The sequence below is a fragment of the Hippopotamus amphibius genome, chromosome 4 (genome assembly GCF_030028045.1).
Source record: "Hippopotamus amphibius kiboko isolate mHipAmp2 chromosome 4, mHipAmp2.hap2, whole genome shotgun sequence".
NCBI classification, from domain to species: Eukaryota; Metazoa; Chordata; class Mammalia; order Artiodactyla; family Hippopotamidae; genus Hippopotamus; species Hippopotamus amphibius.
Window position 1 is genome coordinate 151,011,278 of NC_080189.1, and position 20,426 is coordinate 151,031,703.

General features: G+C 36.9%; 1 protein-coding gene across 1 annotated transcript in view; it reads right to left on the reverse strand.

Moving 5' to 3' along the window:
• Nucleotides 1-20,426, reverse strand: part of LOC130851968 (coiled-coil domain-containing protein 170-like) — a 59,611-nt gene that overhangs the window by 11,898 nt on the left and 27,287 nt on the right. The window contains exons 3-4 of the mRNA XM_057732620.1: nucleotides 14,049-14,305; nucleotides 1,476-1,611 (exon numbers count right to left, since the gene is read on the reverse strand). Coding sequence (XP_057588603.1) covers nucleotides 1,476-1,611; nucleotides 14,049-14,305 — 393 coding nt within the window. The remainder of the gene's footprint in view (nucleotides 1-1,475; nucleotides 1,612-14,048; nucleotides 14,306-20,426) is intronic.

Consider the following 20,426-nt stretch of genomic DNA (forward strand, 5'->3'; position numbering starts at 1 on the left):
CAAAAAAAAAATGATGTTATGGAAGAACTATTTTGAGAACATAGGAAATTTAGCTTAGAGAAGCAGCTAATCAAACTGCTCCAGTTTACGGAGGAACTGTTCACAGAATATTTTGAGCTAATAAATGTAGAACGAATGATAGAATTTTAAAACTCAGCATTTGTCTTCTCCTAACAAAATATCTGATTCAGGCAAGGATCATCAATGAACGCTAAGACTATTAAGTGAAGAGTTGTCAGGGAAATGGATATTTTCATAAAAAATTATGATTATAGAGCATCATTTAGTAGTAATAACTTTAACAATGTAAAAGCATAAATAAGTCACATTTCCTTCCCCCAACCTTTCCCTTCTAAACACCTTTCCCTTGTGCTTCCATTGTAAACAGGAAAAAGATAATGTTTGTATTTCTCCTTTCTCCCACCTCTCCCAGGAGGATTCTGCCTTTATAAATTCTAGTCTTCTTTTCGCCTTCTTGCCACCTTCAATTCTGAAAACTGAATAAACAAGCTTAGTTTCTGGGCTTTTTGTCATGTGAAACTGGGAAACAGAAGGGGAGCTAGAGTTGTTGAAGTAAGGATGGGTTTGTCTCACTAAAGGCCCAGAAAAAAAGAGGTAGAATAAAAGAGCAGTGGAAGAAAAAGTCAGAGCTACACAGACTCTGGTGTGGGAGATTTTTTCAGAGATGTGACATTAGGCAGAGAAGTGAAAAACATGTAAAGTGTTACTGTGAATTACTTCAAAGAGGTGATTCAAAATTGAAATTACTTTAAACTCTGAAAGCAGTTGCTGAATTTTTTTAAGTGGAACTCCTCACATTAATTGGATCATGAGGGACCTTATTTTGCATCCAGAATATATAATATGCAGTTACAGCCTACGGATTTCAAAATAAAGTTTTATCACTTCCTTGACAGTAGCCCATCTCCCATTTTCCTCCAACATTCTTCCATAAAACTTCCATTCACCCGATGAATTGCTATCTACTAGGGACCAGGCTAACCTCTTCCTCCTAAACCCAACTCATGCCATAATTCTAGATTTCAATGCCCAGTATAGATGATCCACCAATTTAATTTTGTGATTCCTGTGCTTCGGTTTCAATGACTTTCATCTACACCCCTGTTCAGTCCTTACCCCCAAATCCCAAAACCCAGATTTTGTCAGCAGCAGGAACTAACCCATAACCAGAAATTTAAAACTTGAATATTTCACTTTTTAACCACCACCTCCTCCCAGTTTTCTCAGAGCTTCATTCCCTCTAACCTTTTCTTTAGTATCACAGAGACCTTCAGGCCTTGCACTTTCTCTCCATACCTCAGAAACTCTTCCAGTCAGCCATGCTGTACTGCTTCCTTTTATCTTCCATAAGAAGAGGACCAACAAACCACTCAACATTTGCCAGTTATCTCCTAGAGTAACACAAGGTAATAAAAATCCTGTTCCTTCAAAAATCAATCAAAATTTGTTCTCACCTTCATCTTGAAACTATCCAAGGAATCTTCTTGTTCCTTCATACTCATACAAGGGGTGAATCTGTTAGCAGCTGCGAACTTTTTCTCCAAAAGTTCTGCTTTTAGCTCTGCTTTTTTTCTTTCAATCAGATGTACTCTGTGTGAGATATTGGTAGGTAACAATATCATGAAACCCATTTTCAAACTTCAGTTAAGATAGGAACTTCCCTGGTGGTGCAGTGGTTGAGAATCTGCCTGCCAATGCAGGGGACAAGTTTTCGAGCCCTGTTCTGGGAAGATCCCATCTGCCGCGGAGCAACTAAGCCAGTGAACCACAACTACTGAGCCTGCGGTCTAAAGCCCATGAGCCACAACTATTGAGCCCACATGCCACAACTACTGAAGGCCACATGCCTTGAGCCCATGCTCTGCAACAAGAGAGGCCACCCCAATGAGAAGCCCACATACCGCAACGAAGAGTAGCCCCCGCTCTCTACAACTAGAGAAAGCCCATGTGCAGCAACAAAGACCCAACACAGCCAATAAATAAAATAAATAAATAAATAATTTATTTTTAAAAATTCAATTAAGATAATAAAAAGAAATATACCCCATTTAAAGTATATTAAATATTTGTATCAAATAAAAATGTATTTCTTGGGGCTTCCTAGATGGCACAGTGGTTAAGAATCTGCCTGCCAGTGCAGGGGATCTAGGTTCGATCCCTGCTCCAGGAAGATCCCACATGCCGCAGAGCAACTAAGCCTGTGCGCCACAACAATTGAGCCTGCGCTTTAGAGCCCATGAGCCACAACTACTGAGCCCATGTGCTGCAACTACTGAAGTCCATGTACCTAGAGCCCATGCTCCACAACAAGAGAAGCCACGGAAATGAGGAGCCCGTGCACCACAACAGAGAGTAGCCCCCACTCACCACAACTAAAGAAAGCCCTTGCACAGCAACAAATTAAATAAATAAATTAATTAATTTTAAAAATGTATTTCTTATGAAAAGAGCTGTGCAGTTACCCAACTATTTCTAAGGAGAGACAAGAAATGGTAGAGAAATGGAGAGAACAACAATGCAGTGTTAAGTCCTATAGTAGTTCCCCTGGGGAGGGTCAATTTTGAAACCATCCTTTTCAAGAGGAAATTTGAGTATGAGTATTTCTCTGTTACCTTGGTAATATTGTAATGATCAGGAGGTTCCACATGGGTACAAGTACAGAGGGGCTCTGTATTCGCGGGTTCCACATCCATGGATTCAACCAGACATGGATTGAAAATATTCAAAACGATTTTTTTCAGAAAGTTCCAAAAAGCAAAACTTAAATTTGCCTCACACCAGCCACCACTTAACATAGCATTTACATAGTATTAGGCGTTATAAGTAATCTAGAGATGATCTAAAGTACACAGGATGGACTTCCCTGGTGGTGCAGTGTTTAAGTGGCCAATGCAGGGGACACAGGTTTGATCCCTGGTCAGGGAACTAGATCCCACATGCCGCAACTAAAAAGATCCTGCACTCTGCAGTGAAGATCCTGCATGCCGCAACTGACTTAGCACAGCCAAATAAATAAATAAATATTTTAAAAAAGAAATTAATAAAAAATAATATCTTATGAGATTCATAACATTTAGAAAAATAAAATATATCATAATAATAGTACAAGAGCAGAAGATGTGTAAATGGAGTTAAACTGTCCTAAGGTTTTTGTTTTTTGGGGTTTTTTTCTGGCTGCATTGGGTCTTAGTTGTGGCGCACAGGATCTTCATTGTGGCATGCGGGATCCTCTGCTGTGGCATGTGGGCTCCTTGTTGTGGCGCATGCGGTTCTCTCTAGTTGTGGTGTGTAGGCTCAGTAGTTGCAGTGCCTGGGCTTAGTTGCCCTGAAGCTTGTGGAATCTTACTTCCCTGACCAGGGATCAAACCTGTGTCCCCTGCATTGGAAGGCAAATTCTTTTTTTTTTTTTTTTAATATTTATTTATTTACTTATTGGCTACATTGGGTCTTCATTGCTGTGTGCAGGTTTTTCTCTAGTTGTGGTGAGCAGGGGCTACTCTTCATTGCAGTGCATGTGCTTCTCAGTGAGGTGGCTTCTCTTGTTGCAGAGCACGGGCTCTAGGCACTTGGGCTTCAGTAGTTGCAGCATGTGGGCTCAGTAGTTGTGGTTCGCAGGCTCTGAAGTGCAGGCTCAGTAGTTGTGGCGCATGGATTTACTTGCTCCGCAGCATGCGGGATCTTCCCAGAGTAGGGATTGAACCCATGTCCCCTGCACTGGCAGGGAGATTCTTAACCACTGTGCAACCAGGGAAGTCCCTGGAAGGCAGATTCTTTTTTTTTTAATTAATTACTTAATTAATTTACTTTTTGGCTGTGTGGGGTCTTCGTTGCTGCGTGAGCTTTGTCTAGTTATGGCAAGCGGGTGAGCGGGTGCTGCTCTTCATTGTGGTGTAGGGGTTTCTCATTGCAGTGACTTCTCTTGTTGTGGAACACGGGCTCTAGGCATGCGGGCTTCAGTAGATGTGGCTCACAGGCTCTAGAGCGCAGGCTCAGCAGTTGTGGCACATGGGCTTAGTAGCTCCTCAACATGTGGGATCTTCCCGGACCAGGGCTCAAACCCATCTCCCCTGCATTGACAGGTGGATTCTTAACCACTGTGCCACCAGGGAAGCCCTGGAAGGCAGATACTTAACCACTGGACTGCCAGGGAAGTCCCTGTCATAAGGTTTTTATTTTGAGATAACATAAAAGCACTAATCTAGACTTCAGTAATTTAAATATCCATTGTGTGGGGGAGGGGGCCACCGCTGACCGGCCTCAGTCCGGGTTCTCTGTCCCCCATCCTGCTGAGAACCTGTCTTTGCTTTCTGCCCTCAGGTGTGCGAGAGGAGCATGTTTCTTTCCAATAAAGACCAATACATTATATCAAAAAAAAAAATATCCATTGTGATCACAAGGTCTAAGGTGAAAACTAAATGATAATTTTAAAGATATTAAAAAGATCACACAGGAGAAAAATACAATAATAAAAACTTAATTAAACTAGAAGAAAGTGGTGAAGAAGTAATAAAAAAACAGAGAACAGATGGGGAAATCAAACAAATAACAATATGGTAGATTTATATTAACAATTTCAGTAATTAGAGACACATGGTCTAAACCTTTCAATTAAGAGAAAAGAGTATCAAATTAGATTTTTTGAAAACCAACTAATGCTAAGTATTTTGCAAGAGATATATATTTTAAATTTGAGGACATAAAACATGCAAATGAAAAAATGGAAAAAGATATACCATGAGAACAATAACAAAACATTAATGGTGTAGCTATGTTAAAGTACATAGCTGTGTAGCTATGTACACTTTAAAGAACTGAGTATAGGGGAGTTCCCTGGTGGCCTACCGGTTAGAATTCTGGGCTTTCACTTGCTGTGCCCCAGGTTCAGTCCCTATCGGGAAACTGAGATCCCACAGGCTGTGCAGCAAGGCCAAAAATAAATAAATAAATGGGACATTTTATAATAACAAAAGTGACAATTCAACAGAAAGATATAGACATCCTATATAAGAATGCAAATAGTTTCAAAGTATATAAAGCAAAATTTGAACTAAAATCGAGAGACACAAATCCACAATCATAATTGGAGATTTCAACATACCTCTTTCAGTAACCACTAGAACAAAAGCAAAAAGTTCTGTGTCTGAAAATTTATTCCCAACTGCACTAAATGCAAAAAGACAGCTAAATGGTCTGGGGACCGGATACAGCCTAAGAATAATCCTTTGTCCCAAATCTCCTCTAGAGTTCGCTCTATAGGAGCAGCTTCCATTTCTCTCCCTCCTCAACATGAACATAAAGATGAAAAAAAAAATTGTATGGTATGTCATATAGCCACCTTTCTTCTTGGCACCAAAAACAAAACAGAAAGTCCAAAGTGACTTGCTCTATAGCCGTATTAAAAATTGTGTTGAAGAGTCTGCGATGCTAGGTCAGCTGTTAGGAGTTAACTATAGACCAACTTCAGGTGGTAGTTTATCACTGAGAAGATAATTATTTGGATGATGAATTACTTTTCAACAGTTCTTCATTTGAACACTGTCAGTCTTCTTTTTCATACACCGCACAATGAGAATAAAAGGATATCCTACTGTCCCTCTTGCTAGCCTTTGATTTCGATAATTTCTCAGCCTGAGTAAATGTTTGTTTCATTACTTAGTTTCAAGATCCTATATATTTTCTTTTTTAAAGAGATTCTGGAAATGCAAGACCCAGAAGCAACTTCAACCTATTAGTGGAGGCAATACATATTAACTAATATAGAATAGAAACAGGTTACACATCTGAATACACATTCACATCTGAATACAATAGCTCTTCATATTGTATGACTTGCTTAAGTATTAATCTTATTGTAAGAGGGAAAGTTAATGACTTTGTTTCTCCTGTCAACCAAGGGCACTTGATCAAATATCTCCTCTGTCTGTATACCAATTAAGTAATCACGGGTCCAAGAACAACACATTGTATAAAGGTCAAAACCACACATTCATTCCAATAAATGCAGAAAAAGCATTTGACAAAACCCACCACATTTTAATGATTAAAAAAACACTTAATACTCAAAATGACTATACTACCCAAAGCAATCTACAGATTCAATGCAATCCCTATCAAATTACCAATGGCATTTTTTACAGAACTAGAACAAAAAATCCTAAAATTTGTATGGAGACACAAAAGACCCCAAATAGCCAAAGCAATCTTGAGGGAAAAAAATGGAGCTGGAGGAATCAGACTCCCTGACTTCAGACTGTACTACAAAGCTACAGTAATCAAGACAATCTGGTACTGGCACAAAAACAGAAATATAGATCAATGGAACAGGATAGAGAGCTCAGAGATAAACTATGGTCAACTAATCTATGACAAAGGAGGCAAGGATATACAATGGAGAAAAGACAGTCTTCAATAAGTGGTGCTGGGAAGACTGGACAGCTACAAGTAAAAGAATGAAATTAGAACATTGCCTAACACCATATACAAAAATAAACTCAAAATGGATTAAAGACCTAAATGTAAGGCCAGACACTATAAAACTCCTAGAGGAAAACACAGGAAGAACACTCTTTGACAAAAATCACAGCAAGATCTTTTTTGACCCACCTCCTAGAGTAATGGAAATAAAAACAAAATTAAATAAGTGGGACCTAATGAAACTTCAAAGCTTTTGCACAGCAAAGGAAACCATAAACAAGATGAAAAGACAACCCTCAGAATGGGAGAACCTATGTGCAAATGAAGCAACTAACAAAGGATTAATCTCCAAAATATATAAATAGTTCATGCAGCTCAATATCAAAAAAATAAACAACCCAATCAAAAAATGAGCAGAAGATCTAAATAGGCATTTCTCCAAAGAAGACATATGGATAGCCAAGAGGCACATGAAAAGCTGCTCAACATCACTAATTATTAGAGAAATGCAAATCAAAACTACAATAGGTATCACCTCACACAAGTTAGAATGGGCATCATCAGAAAATCTACAAACAATAAATGCTGGAGAGGGTGTGGAGAAAAGGGAACACTCTTGCAGTGTTGGTGGGAATGTAAATTGATACAGCCACTGTGGAGAACAGTATGGAGGTTTTTTGAAAAACTAAAAATAGAACTACCATATGACCCAGCAATCCCACTACTGGGCATATACCCAGAGAAAACCATAATTCAAAAAGACACATGCACCCCAATGTTCATTGCAGCACTATTTACAATAGCCAGGACATGGAAGCAACCTAAATGTCCATCAACAGATGAATGGATAAAGAAGATGTGGTACATATATGCAATGGAATATTACTCAGCCATAAAAAGGAACAAAATTGGGACACTTGTAGAGATGTGGATGGACCTAGAGACTGTCATATGGAGTGAAGTAAGTCAGAAAGAGAAAAACAAATATCGTATATTAATGCATATATGTGGAATATAGAAAAATGGTAAAGATCAACCAGTTATCAAGGCAGAAATAGAGACACAGATGTAGAGAACAAGCATATGGACACCAAGTGGGGAAAGCAGGGTGGGGCGGTGGGGGGGATGAGCTGAGAGATTGGGATTGCCATATATACATTACTAATAAGAAAAAAAAATCAAATTGTATGCTTTAAATATATGCAGTTTATTGTATGTCAATTATATCTCAATAAGAGTCCTTAAAAACAAAGACAAAAAACCACTCAACAAACGTAGAAGGGAATTCCCTCTACCTGATAAAGGGCATCTACAAAATACCCATAGCCAATATCGTACTTAATGGTGAAAGACTGAAACCCCACCCTAAGATCAAGAACGAAAAAAGGATGTCTGTTTCTCATGACTTCCATTCAATATTGCACTGGAAGTTTGAGTCAGGCAATAGACAAGAAAAATACTTAAAAGCATCCAGATTGTAAAAGAAGAAGTAATACCTCAACATAATAAAGGCCATATATGACAAAACCCACAGCTACACACATCATACTCAATGATAAAAAGCTGAAAGCATTCCACTCTTGCCACTTTTATTCAACATATGTTTGGAAGTCCTACCCACAGAAATCAGAGAAGAAAAAGAAATAAAAGGAATCCAAATTGGAAAGGAAGAAATAAAACTGTCACTGTTTGCAGGTGACATGATATTATACATAGACACTAAAGACACCACCAGAAAACTACTAGAGCTCATCATGAATCTGGTAAAGATGTAAGATAAAAAACTTATGTAAAGAAATCTGTTCTGTTTCTATACACTAAATAAACTATCAGAAAGAGAAATTAGGAAAACATCCCATTACCATCACATCAAAAAGAAAATAGTGCCTAGGAATAAACCTACCCAAAACTATAAGATGCTGATGAAAGAAATCGAAGAAGACACAACAGATGGAAAGATATACCATGTTCTTGGACTGAAAGAATTAATATTATTAAAATGAGCATACTACCCAAGGCAATCCACAGATTCAATGCAATCTCTATGAATTACCAACAGCATTTTTCACAGAACAAGAACAAGAAATTTTAAAATTTGTATGGAAACACAAAAGACCCTGAATAGCCAAAACAATTTTGAGAAAGAAGAACAAGGCTGGAGGAAACATGTGCCCTGATTTCAGACTATACTACAAAGCTATAGTAAACAAAATAGTATGGTACTAGCACAAAAAGAGACACATAGATCAATGGAATAGGACAGCAAGCCCAGAAATAAACCCATGCCCTCTTATGGTCTACTAATCTACTACAAAGGAGGCAAGAATATACAATGGAGAGAAAAAAGTCTTTTCAACAAGTGGTGCAGGGAAAACTGGACAGCTACAGGTAAAAGAATGAAATTAGAACATCCTCTAATACCATATATAAAAATAAACTCTAAATAGAAATGGATTAAGGACCTAAATATAACACCGGATAGTATAAAACTCCTAGAGGAAAACATAGGCAGAACACTTTGTCATAAATCACAGCAATAATTTTTTGGACCCATCTCCTACAGTAAAGGAAATAAAAGCAAAAATAAACAAATAGTACTCAATTAAACTTAAAAACTTTTGCACAGGGGCTTCCTAGGTGGTGCAGTGGTTGAGAATCCGCCTGCCAAGGCAGGGGACACGGTTCAATCCCTGCTCCAGGAAGATCCCACATGCCGCAGAGCAACTAAGCCCGTGCGCCAAAACTACTGAGCCTGTGCTTTGGAGCCCGTGAGCCACAACTACTGAGCCCATGTGCTTCAACAACTGATGCCCATGCACCTAGAGCCCATGCTCCGCAACAAGAGAAGCCACAGCAATAAGAAGCCTGCGCATCACAACGAAGAGTAGCCCCCACTCACCACAACTAAAAAGAAAGCCTGTGCACAGCAAAAAAGACCCAACACAGCCAATAAAATAAATAAATAAATTTATTTAAAAAAAAACTTTTGCACAGCGAAGGAAACCATAAACAAAATGAAAAGACAAACTATAGACTAGGAGAAAGTATTTGCAAATGAAGTGACCAACTAGAGTTTAATTTCCAAAATATACAAACAGCTCATATAGCTCAATATCAAAAAGACAAAAAACCCAATCCAAAAATGGGCAGAAGACATAAATAGACATTTCTCCAAAGAAGACACACAGATGGCCAAAAGGCACATGAAAAGATGCTCAATATCTCTAATTATTAGAGAAATACAAACCAAAATTACAATGAGGTATCACCTCTCACAGGTCAGAAGGGACATCATCAAAAAGTCTATAAATAATAAATGCTGGAGAGGGTGTTGAGAAAAAGGAACTCTCCTACACTGTTTGTGGGAATGTAAATTGTGCAGCCACTGTGGAGAACAGTATGGAGGTTCCTTTAAAAACTAAAAATAGGGCTTCCTAGGTGGCGCAGTGGTTAAGAATCCACCTGCCAATGCAGGGGACACAGGTTCGATCCCTGCTCCAGGAAGATCCCACATGCCGCGGAGCAACTAAGCCCATGCGCCACTATTGAGCCTGTGCTCTAGAGCCCGTGAGCCACAACTGTTGAGCCCATGTGCTTCAACAACTGATGCCCATGCACCTAGAGCCCATGCTCCGCAACAAGAGAAGCCACAGCAATGAGGAGCCCGCGCACCACAACGAAGGGTAGCCCCCACTCACCCAAATAAAGAAACCCCATGCACAGCAACAAAGACCCAACACAGCCAACAAATAAATTAATTAATTGAAAAGAAAAAAAAGAAGCTTTACATTATTAAAAAAAAAACAAAACAACTAAAAATAGAGTTACCATATGATCCAGCAATCTCACTCCTGGGCATATGTCTGGAAAAGATGACAATTCTAATTTGAAGAGATACATGCACCCCAAAGTTCATGGCAGCACTATTTACAATAGCCAGGACATGGAAACAGCCTAAATGTCCATCAACAGATGAATGGATAAAAAAGATGTGGTGTATATATATATATATACAATGGAATAGTACTCAGCCATAAAAAAGAATGAAATAATGCCATTTGCAGCAGCATGGATGGACCTAGAGATTATCATACTAAGTAAAGTAAGTCAGAAAGAGAAAGATAAGTACCATATGGTACTGCTTATATGTGAAATATAAAAAAAAGTGATACAAATGAACTTATTTAAAAAACAGAAATAGACTCACAACATAGAAAACAAACTTATGGTTACCAAACGGGGAGGAGGGGGGATTAATTATGAGTTTGGGATTAACTGATGCACACTACTGTATATAAAATAGATAAACAAGGACCTACTGTATAGCACAGGGAACTATATTCAATATCTTGTAATGACCTATAATGGAAAAGAATCTGAAAAAGTATATATATATATATATATATATATCTCACTTTGCTGTACACCTGAAACTAATGCAACATTGTACATCAACTCTACTTCAATAAATAAATAAATAGAAAGGAAGAAGTAAATCTCTTTGCAGATAACGTCTTCTATAGAGAAAATTCTAAGGAATACACACACACACACACACACACAGAGAGAGAGAGAGAGAGACTATAGGAGCTAATAAGCAAGTTCAGCAAGATTAGCCAGACACAAGATCAATACACAAAAATCAACTATATTTCTATTCTCTGAAAATGAACAATCCAAAAATAAAATTAAGGAAACAGTTCTATATCCAATGCATAAAAAAGAATAAAATACTTAGAAACAAATTTAACAAAAGAAATGTGACATTCACTAAAATGCAAAATATTGTTGAAAGAAATTAAACAAGACCTAAATAAATGGAAAGATGCCCCATATTCATGGATGGAAGACAATATTAATATGGCAGTACTCCCCAAATTGATCTACAGATTCAACACAATCCCTATAAAAATACCAGCTCCCTTTTTTTACGAAACCAGCAAACCAATCTTAAAATTCATATAGAAAAGTAAGGTACCCAGAGTAGCCAAAACAGTCTTGGAAAAAAAAAAGAAAAAGTTTGAGGACTCACGCTTCAAAACTTACTACAAAGCTACAGTAATTAGGACAGTGGGGTACTGGCATAAGGATAGACATATAGACCAATAGAATAGAATTGAGAATCCAGAATTAAAGGTATACATTTATGGTGAACTGATTTTTTTTGCAAGACTGTCAAGACAACTCAATGGGAGAAAGAATAATCTTTACAAGTGGTGCTGGGACAACAAGCGGATCTTCATATGAAAAAGAATAAATGTGACTACTATATATAAAATAGATAACTAATAAGGACCTACTATATAGTACAGGGAACTCTGCTCAATACTCTGTAATGACCTATATGGGAAAATAATCTAAAAAAGAGTGGATATACGTATATGTATAACTGACTCATTTTGATGTACAGCAAAAAGTAATACAGCATTGTAAATCAACTATACTCCAATAAAAATTTTAAAAAAGGAAGAATGAATTTGGACCCCCTAACACCATATAGAAAAATTAGTCGAAATGCGTAAATTGTACCAATGTTTTCTTTGTTGTCTCCCACGGCAATAAAAATAAAAGGAAAAATGAACAAATGGGACCTAATCACACTTATAAGCTTTTGCACAGCAAAGGAAACCATAAACAAAACAAAAAGAAAACCTACAGAAGGGGAGAAAATATTTGCAAACAATGAGACCAACAAGGGCTTAAATTCCAAAATATACAAACAGTTTATACAACTCAACAACAAAGAAACAAACAACCCAGTCTAAAAATGAGCAGAAGACCTAAATAGACATTTCTCCAAAGAAGACATACAGATGGCCAAAAAGCACATGAAAAGATGTTCAACATCACTAATTATTAGAGAAATGAAATCAAAATTACAATGAGGTAAGAAGGCCACCACAAGGTCAGAATGGCCATCATTAAAAAGTCAACAATTCATTAGGTTTTACACTTAAGATATGAAAGACTGTTTTATGTATATTCATCTCCAATAAAAAGTTTAAAAAAAAAGTCTACAAATAACAAATGCTGGAGAGGGTGTGGAGAAAAGGGAACCCTCCTACACTGTTGGTGGGAATGTAAATTGGTGCAGCCACTATGAAAAACAGTATGGAGTTTCCTCAAAAAACTAAAAATAGAACTACCATGTGATCCAGCAATCCCACTCCTGGGCACATATCTGGGCAAAACTATATTTAAAAAGATACACGCACTCAGCCATAAAAAAGAATGAAATAATGCCATTTGTAGCAACATGAATGGACCTAGAGATTATTATACTAAGTGAGGTAAGTCAGAAAGAGAAAATCAAATACCATGCAATATCACTTATATGTGGAATCTAAAATATGACACAAATGAACTTATCTATAAAACAGAAACAGACTCAGACATAGAGAACAGACTTGTGGTTGCCAAGAGAATGGAGTGTGGGAGAGGAATGGATTGGGAGTATTTGATTAGCAGATGCAAACTATTATATACAGAATGGATAAACAAGGCCCTACTGTATGGCACAGGGGAACTATATTCAATATTCTGTGATAAACCACAATGGAAAAGAACATGAAAAAGAATATATATATATATATATATAAAACAATCAGTTTGCTGTGCAGCAAAAATTAACACAACATTGTAAATCAACTATACTTCAATAAAATAAATTTTTAAAATATTAGTCAAAATGAATCAAAGACAAAAATTTAAGTACTAAAACAATAACTATTAAAAGAAAACATACATGTGAATCTTTGTGATACTGGATTAGGAAATGGCTTCTTTGATACAACACAAAAGACACACATGACAAAAAAAAAAAAGATAAACTTCATCAAAATTAAAAACTTTTGGAAAACCGCCTGGAAGTTGCTCAGAAGTAACCTCAAAAAGTTAAACACAGAGTTACTGTATGACCCAGCAATTCTACTCCTAAGGCATATACCTAAGAGAAATAAAACTTACAGTTATATAAAAGCTCATACAAGAATGTTCATAGCAGCTTATTCATAAAGTCCCCTGCAAAGGAAACAACCCAATGTTCATCAACAGATGAATGGAAAGCAAAATGTGGTGTACCGTTATGATGGAATATTATTCAGCCATAAAAAATGAAGTACTAATTCATGCTAAAAATTGATGAATCTTGAAATCATTGTGCTAAATGAAAGAAGTCAGAGGCTGTATATTGTATGTATTATTTCATTCATATGAAATGTCCAGAAAAGGCAAGTCCCTAGAGAAAGACAGTAGATTGCTGATTGTCAGAGACTGGAGAGAGTGGAATAAGTAGTAACTCCTAGCAGACACGGGGTATCTTTAGGGGTTGATGAAAACGTTCTGGAATTAGACAATAGTGATGCTTGTACAACCTTGTGACTATACTAAAAATTATTTAATTGTATACTGCGAAAGGGTGAATTATAATGAAATGGAAATTATATCTCAGTAAAAAATATTTTTTAAAGATATAATTTTGAGTCAGGTATGTGAAATTCTGTTAGATTTAAATTCTGTGATCAATCAGGATTATGAAGTTCATATACCACTTGCAAGCTTATGACAAGTGACATTTTTGAAAACAAACTAGAAAATTCTAGAAAATTCCCTACCTTAGAAGTTTTTCTAGTTCTATAATTCTTTCAGTTAGATCCCAGTTGCCTCTTTCAAGACTGTGAATATTGATGTTTTTCAAAGATTTAATTCTGGTTAGAGAAGCAATAAGTTCCTCTAGGTCCTTGATATCATCTTTCAGGGACATTATCTGGAATGACTGTTGCACATTATTTTCTTTGTAACTTTCTAGCTCACTCTTCATCTCTTGCAATGAAGTTTCTTTTATGAAAAGTTTGTTTCGAAGATTTCTTAGCTAATGAGAAAGGGAAAGTGTTATTTAAAAATCATTTATAATTTTGGTTTTAGAAAATTCATGATTTTAAATCATTATGAGTATTTAAATTATACACTATTATATGATAAACTGAAGACTTTTGAATCTCCATAGTAGATTCCAACGTTAAATACATTTAAAAAAAATCATATCAAATTGACACATAGGGTTTGGAATAAGTGATTCTGTTCTCATCAACATTAAAGTTGCTTAAGTCTTGTTATAAAAGTAAATTATACAAATAGTGAATTCTATAATTTCTAGCAGAAAAGAAATACCTGATGCTTTGGCCATGGATGTTTTGTTTTATGATGGGTTGTAAAAGGGAATGTGGTCACAGGCCTCTCTTCTAAAGAGGAGCCTGTGTTTAGACCACTTGGTTCCTGGCCTTATTTGTGCTGATCAGAGAAATGGGTAGAGGGAACAGTGACGAGAAAGAGCCAGACTTACTGATTACATATATTCAGGCAACTAAAGGAAAGAAGAGATCATAAAACTAGAGTGATGGCTTGTGAGAGAGGAAGTGACATAAAAGAGCCACCAATGGCTACCATTGGGGGAAGAGTCCAAAAAGAATTGGAGAGGCAAGGGACACAGCTGTTGTGAGTTATTTATCTCTGGGTAGCATGTAAAAAAATCTCTGCTCTTCAGTCTAAGTGAAGAAAGTTCACCAGATGAAGAAAATTGAGGCACTGCTAACATTCAAGGGTCAATTAACTTTTAATTTAATCTAAATTGTTCAAATTTCTTAATAGGCCGCATGTAAACCTGATGTACTAGTAAGAGAGTAAAGCCAAATTTCTTTTTTTAATTGTTATTTTCTCTAATTTTTATAGGCATATAGTTGCTTTACAATGTTGTATTAGTTTCTACTGTACAGCAGTGAATCAGCTATACATATATATATATTCCCTCTTTTTTGGATTTCCTTCCCATTTAGATCACCACAGAGCATTGAGTAGAGTTCCTTGCCCTATACAGTAGGTTCTCATTACTTATCTATTTTATACATAGTATTGATAGTGTATATATGTCAATCCCAATCTCCCAATTCATTCCACCACCACCTCTTCCCCCCTCGGTATCCATACGTTTGTTCTCTATGTCTATGTCTCTATTTCTGCTTCGTAAATAAGATCGTCTGTACCAATTTTTTCAGATTCCACATATATGCATTAATAGAGAACACTGGTTTTTCTCTTTGACTTACTTCACTCTGTATGATGGTCTCTAGGTCCATCCATGTCTCTACAAATGACTCAATTTCATTCCTTTTGATGGCTAATATTCCATTGTATATATGTACCACATCTTTATCCTTCCTCTGTTGGTGGACATTTAGGTTGTTTCCACGTCTGGCTATTGTAAATAGTGCTGCAAGGAATATTGGGCTGTATGTGCCTTTTTGAATTATGGTTTTCTCTGGGTATATGCCCAGTAGTGGGATTGCTGGGTCACCTGTTACGTCTATTTTTAGTTTTTTTAAGGAACCTCCATACTGTTCTCCACAGTGGCTGTATCAATTTACATTCCCACCAACAGTGCAAGAGCATTCCCTTTTCTTCACTCCCTCCCCTGCATTTATTGTTTATAGATTTTGTGATAATGGCCATTCTGACCAGTGTGAGGTGATATCTCATTGTAGTTTTGATTAGCATTTCTCCAATAATTAGTGATGTTGAGCATTTTTTCATCTGTTTGTTGGCCATCTGTATGTCTTCTTTGGAGAAATGTCTATTAAGGTCTTCTGCCCATTTTTTGATTGCGTTGTTTTTTTTGATACTGAGCTGCATGAACTGTTGGTATATTTTGGAGATTAATCCTTTGTTAGTTCCTTCATTTGCAAATATGTTCTCCCATTCTGAGGGTTGTCTTTTCATCTTATTTATGGTTTCCTTTGCTGTGTAAAAGCTTTTAAGTTTAATTAGGTCCCATTTATTTATTTTTGTTTTTATTCTTATTACTCTAGGAGGTGGCTAGAGTATTCTGCCTATGTTTTCCTCTAGGAGTTTTATAGTGTCTGGCCTTACATTTAGGTCTTTAATCCATTTGGAGTTTATTTTTGTGTGTGGTGTTAGGGAGTGTTCTAATTTATTCTTTTACATGTAGCCGTCCAGTTTTCCCAGCACCACTTATTGAAGAGGCTGTCTTTGTTCCATTGTATAGTCTGGCCTCCTGTCATAGATTAGGTGACAATAGGTGCATGGGTTTATCTCTGGGCTTTCTCTCCTCTTCCATTGATCCATATTTCTGTTCTTGTGCCAGTACCATACTTTCTTGATTACTATAGCCCTGTAGAATAGTCTGAAATCAAGGAGCCTGATTCCTCCAGCTCTGTTTTGTTTTTCTCAAGATTAATTTTGCTATTCAAGATCTTTTGTGTTTCCACACAAACTGTAAAACTTTTTATTCTGGTTCTGTGAAAAATGCCATTGGTAATTTGATAGGGATTGCATTGAATCTGTAGATTGGTTTGGGTAGTATAGTCATTTTCACAATATTGATTCTTGCAATCCATGAATGTGGTATCTCTCTCCATCTGTTTGTCTTTGATTTCTTTCATCAGTTTCTTATTGTTTTCTGTGTACAGCTCTTTTGCCTCCTTAGGTAGGTTTATTCCTAGGTATTTTATTCTTTCTGTTGCAGTGGTGAATGGGATTGTTTCCTTACTTTCTCTTTCTGATATTTCATTGTTGATGTATAGGAATGTAAGAGATTCCTGTGTATTAATTTTGTATCCTGCAACTTTACCAAATTCACTGATGAGCTCTAGTAGTTTTCTGGTGGCATCTTTAGGATTTTCTATGTATAGTATCATGTCATCTACAAACAGTGATAGTTTAGCTTCTTCTTTTCCATTTTGGATTCCCTTTATTTCTTTTTATTCTCTGATTGTTGTGGCTAGGACTTCCAAAACTATGTTGAATAACAGTGGCAAGAGTGGGCACCCTTGTCTTGTTCCTGACTTTAGAGGAAATGCTTTCATTTGATATAGTAAAAGATCATTAGCTTTAAAACCAGAAAAAATTCAGGAATACTTTGTTACTGAAAAAAATTACATTAATTAGAAATGCTGTAATTCCCAGCAGCAAAGGAGGTACGAAGATTAAGCATTTAAAACTAAATTTTTAGTCCGATATGTGTATAAGCCAGTGTCTAAAACATTCTGTGAAATTCAAACAATGAAATAAACCTTATATGTTCTCAAAACATACCATTATGTATTTTCTAATTATAATGCCATTTAAAAAACACACTTCAGTGAAGCCAGAAGTTTTACAGAGAAAGAAAATATGGAACAATGGAAAGACCTCAAAATCTGGAGGAACAAGACAGGCTGTGGCCAAGACAAATAAGTTAAATTTTCTTACCCGCCTTATATTCTGGTTGTAAGAAATAAAAATAACATATATCAAGGGCCTAGCATAGTATGTCTGGCACAAATATAAGTATATGCTAAATTATAAACATATGCTAAATTGCAGATGTACACTAAGTTGCAATTTGTGCTCCCTTGGAACTTGAAATTAAGTCATCTGAAAAAGCACTCCACAAACTTCACTAATTAGCTGCAGAAGCAACTAAAGTATCTGAAATGGAGCAGGGTGGTGCTCAAACAAGGTCATGAAGATGTAGTGAAAGATTTGAGCTCAGTCTAAAACCCATTGCTCCACAGTGACAGTAAGAACCCTCTGTGCTCATTCTTTAGCTACTATAAATCAATTTTTATATCATTCCATCTCTCACCCCTCATGCCTCACCATGGAAACTCTTGGGTCAGATTCAACAATTCTTTTCAGTTGTCATCATATTCCTTCTGACACCACTGGTCATGCTCTTTTGATGGATACAGTTGTTGCACTTGATGTCCATTCCTATTCCTGATGTCTTCCTGTTCCACAGAACTAGAAATAAAACTGTTTTTTTTCCCAGACTACTTTGTGGAGCCTGGGATTCTCTAGACCAATGGTTCACAAACTTTAGCATGCCTCAGAGTCACCTGGAGGGCTTCTTTAAAAACAGATTGCCATAACTACCCCCATTGTTTCTAGTTTGGCCTGGGACCCAAGAATTTGTATTTTTACCAAGTTTCCAGGTGTTGTTAATATTGCTAATCTGGAGAACTACATTTTGAGAGCCATGCTTTATGTAAACTGAGCTGTACCAAAGAGAGATGCATTCTCATGAAATTTAAAGGAGAAAAGACCATCCTTCGCACTGCTATTTCTACTGGTAAGCAAGTTCAAGGAGCAGGACAGAAAAAACATTCTGTTACGTAGTTACCCGTTCCGTGGAAGCTGAGAAGCAGCTGTGGTTGTGAAAGAAAGATTCAAAGGCAGTAGCATCCACTTCTGGACCTTGGGATCTCATCTACAGTGGTGTGTCTTTGCACTCTTTCATCCAGTGCAGACCCCAGCTGCCACACACATACTTTCCAATCATCTTGTATATATGTAATTCTCTGTATTAAATAATTATGTTTGGAAAAGTCAGGGTGGTTTCTGTTTTCTGCAGTGACTCTATGACTGATCCTTCATGAAACCATCTCCTTTTTATCTCACTTCCTAATTTTTTTTCCATTCTTTTACTATATTTCTTTTTCTCTTGCACTTTTTCCTAGTGCCAGCACCAAAGAATAGTCCTAAACTGGATGCAACAAATCCTATGTTGTGTTTTGTTTTCCTTTAAATGACCATAAGAGAGGTAATTTTTTTAAAATGCATCTTACAGGTTAGAAGCCAGACAAAACTCCCCAGCATGAAGAGGAATCTTCAGAATTCAATACATTCTTCACGGTCAGCGCCATAGCCTCCAGGGTGGCCCTGACGTCATCTTTAGATTGCTTTTTAATTCCATTTCCAGTACAAGACCAATCTTCTTTATAAAATATTGTTTCATTTCCCCCAAAATATGCATATTAAAAGCTGTTCTATAGTTTTGACCCTTGAGCAATTCTCAAAGAATAATTACAAACCTTCCTACCATAGAAGAAATGGAAATGGTAAATGGCTTATAGTCTGAAGTTGGGTTTTCAGGTTGTTCTGGCAAAATTCTGAAGAGAAATTAGTTTTTCAGTATAAAGTAGTGAGGACAGGAGTCCTTAATATATTATAGCACTATTAAACTAAAACTTCTTAGACTAGAGTAGAATCGTTAGTGAAATAAATTTACCAAATTCTCTCTAGCGAAAGAGTTGTCATTAGTTAGAACTCAACATCACTGGTTGATAATGAAATGTTTTAAATCTTTTTATCTTGTACTAAACTCTAGGATCAGATTTTCTTCTCCTTTTTTATTTTTCACACAAGTGAAACTTTTACTCTTTGTGTAAAGGAACTATTCTTTTATGGCAATTCGTGAGCATTTCCACTCTATTCATTTGTCTATTTGTCTCTATTCAGTTTCTATTTATTATCAAGACATGTGATTTGCTTCATCTCTAAGTCTATGTATTATAAATCAGATCCTGTTTTAAGACCTATTTATTTAATCATAAATTAATTTACTTAAAATAATGGGTTAAATATGCCGGGAGCCGTCCGGGGATTGCCTAAAGGCTCAGGCAAGGCCGAGCACTTCGGGAATGGCCTGCAAGGCGGGAATTCCGATGAAGGCATCTTCGGTTCGGGAGAGCTGCAAAGCAGGCATCTTGGAAGTACCGGAGTTCTCCAAGATTTAGTTTCACTATGAGTCTCCTTTGTGTACTTTTCTTTCTAGGAATGATGAGCTCTCTGGGTGAGGGGCGCCAACGCTGCCTTCAAGAATGGTGGCTACCCCCCGCTTTCTTGGTGTTGTGGAAATTCTATGGGCCGCAAACAAATCACATTTAGACCCTTAGGGGGCCCAGGTAATGGAGGAATGTTTAAACTTATTGTCCCCACCCTTGGGCCATGCTGGCAATTCGGCCGTAATGGGCCATGCATTGTGATCAGGAATGCTGCCTCACCCAATCACAATTATCCCAAACCTCTGAAGTGAGGGTCCGTCAAACCAAAGTTGCCTATAAAATATCCCATGCACCCTTCCCTTATAAGAACGGAATATTACGGGTATCTATGTTATGTCCATGTCCTGTATGTCTGCTGTCACGTAGCATAGA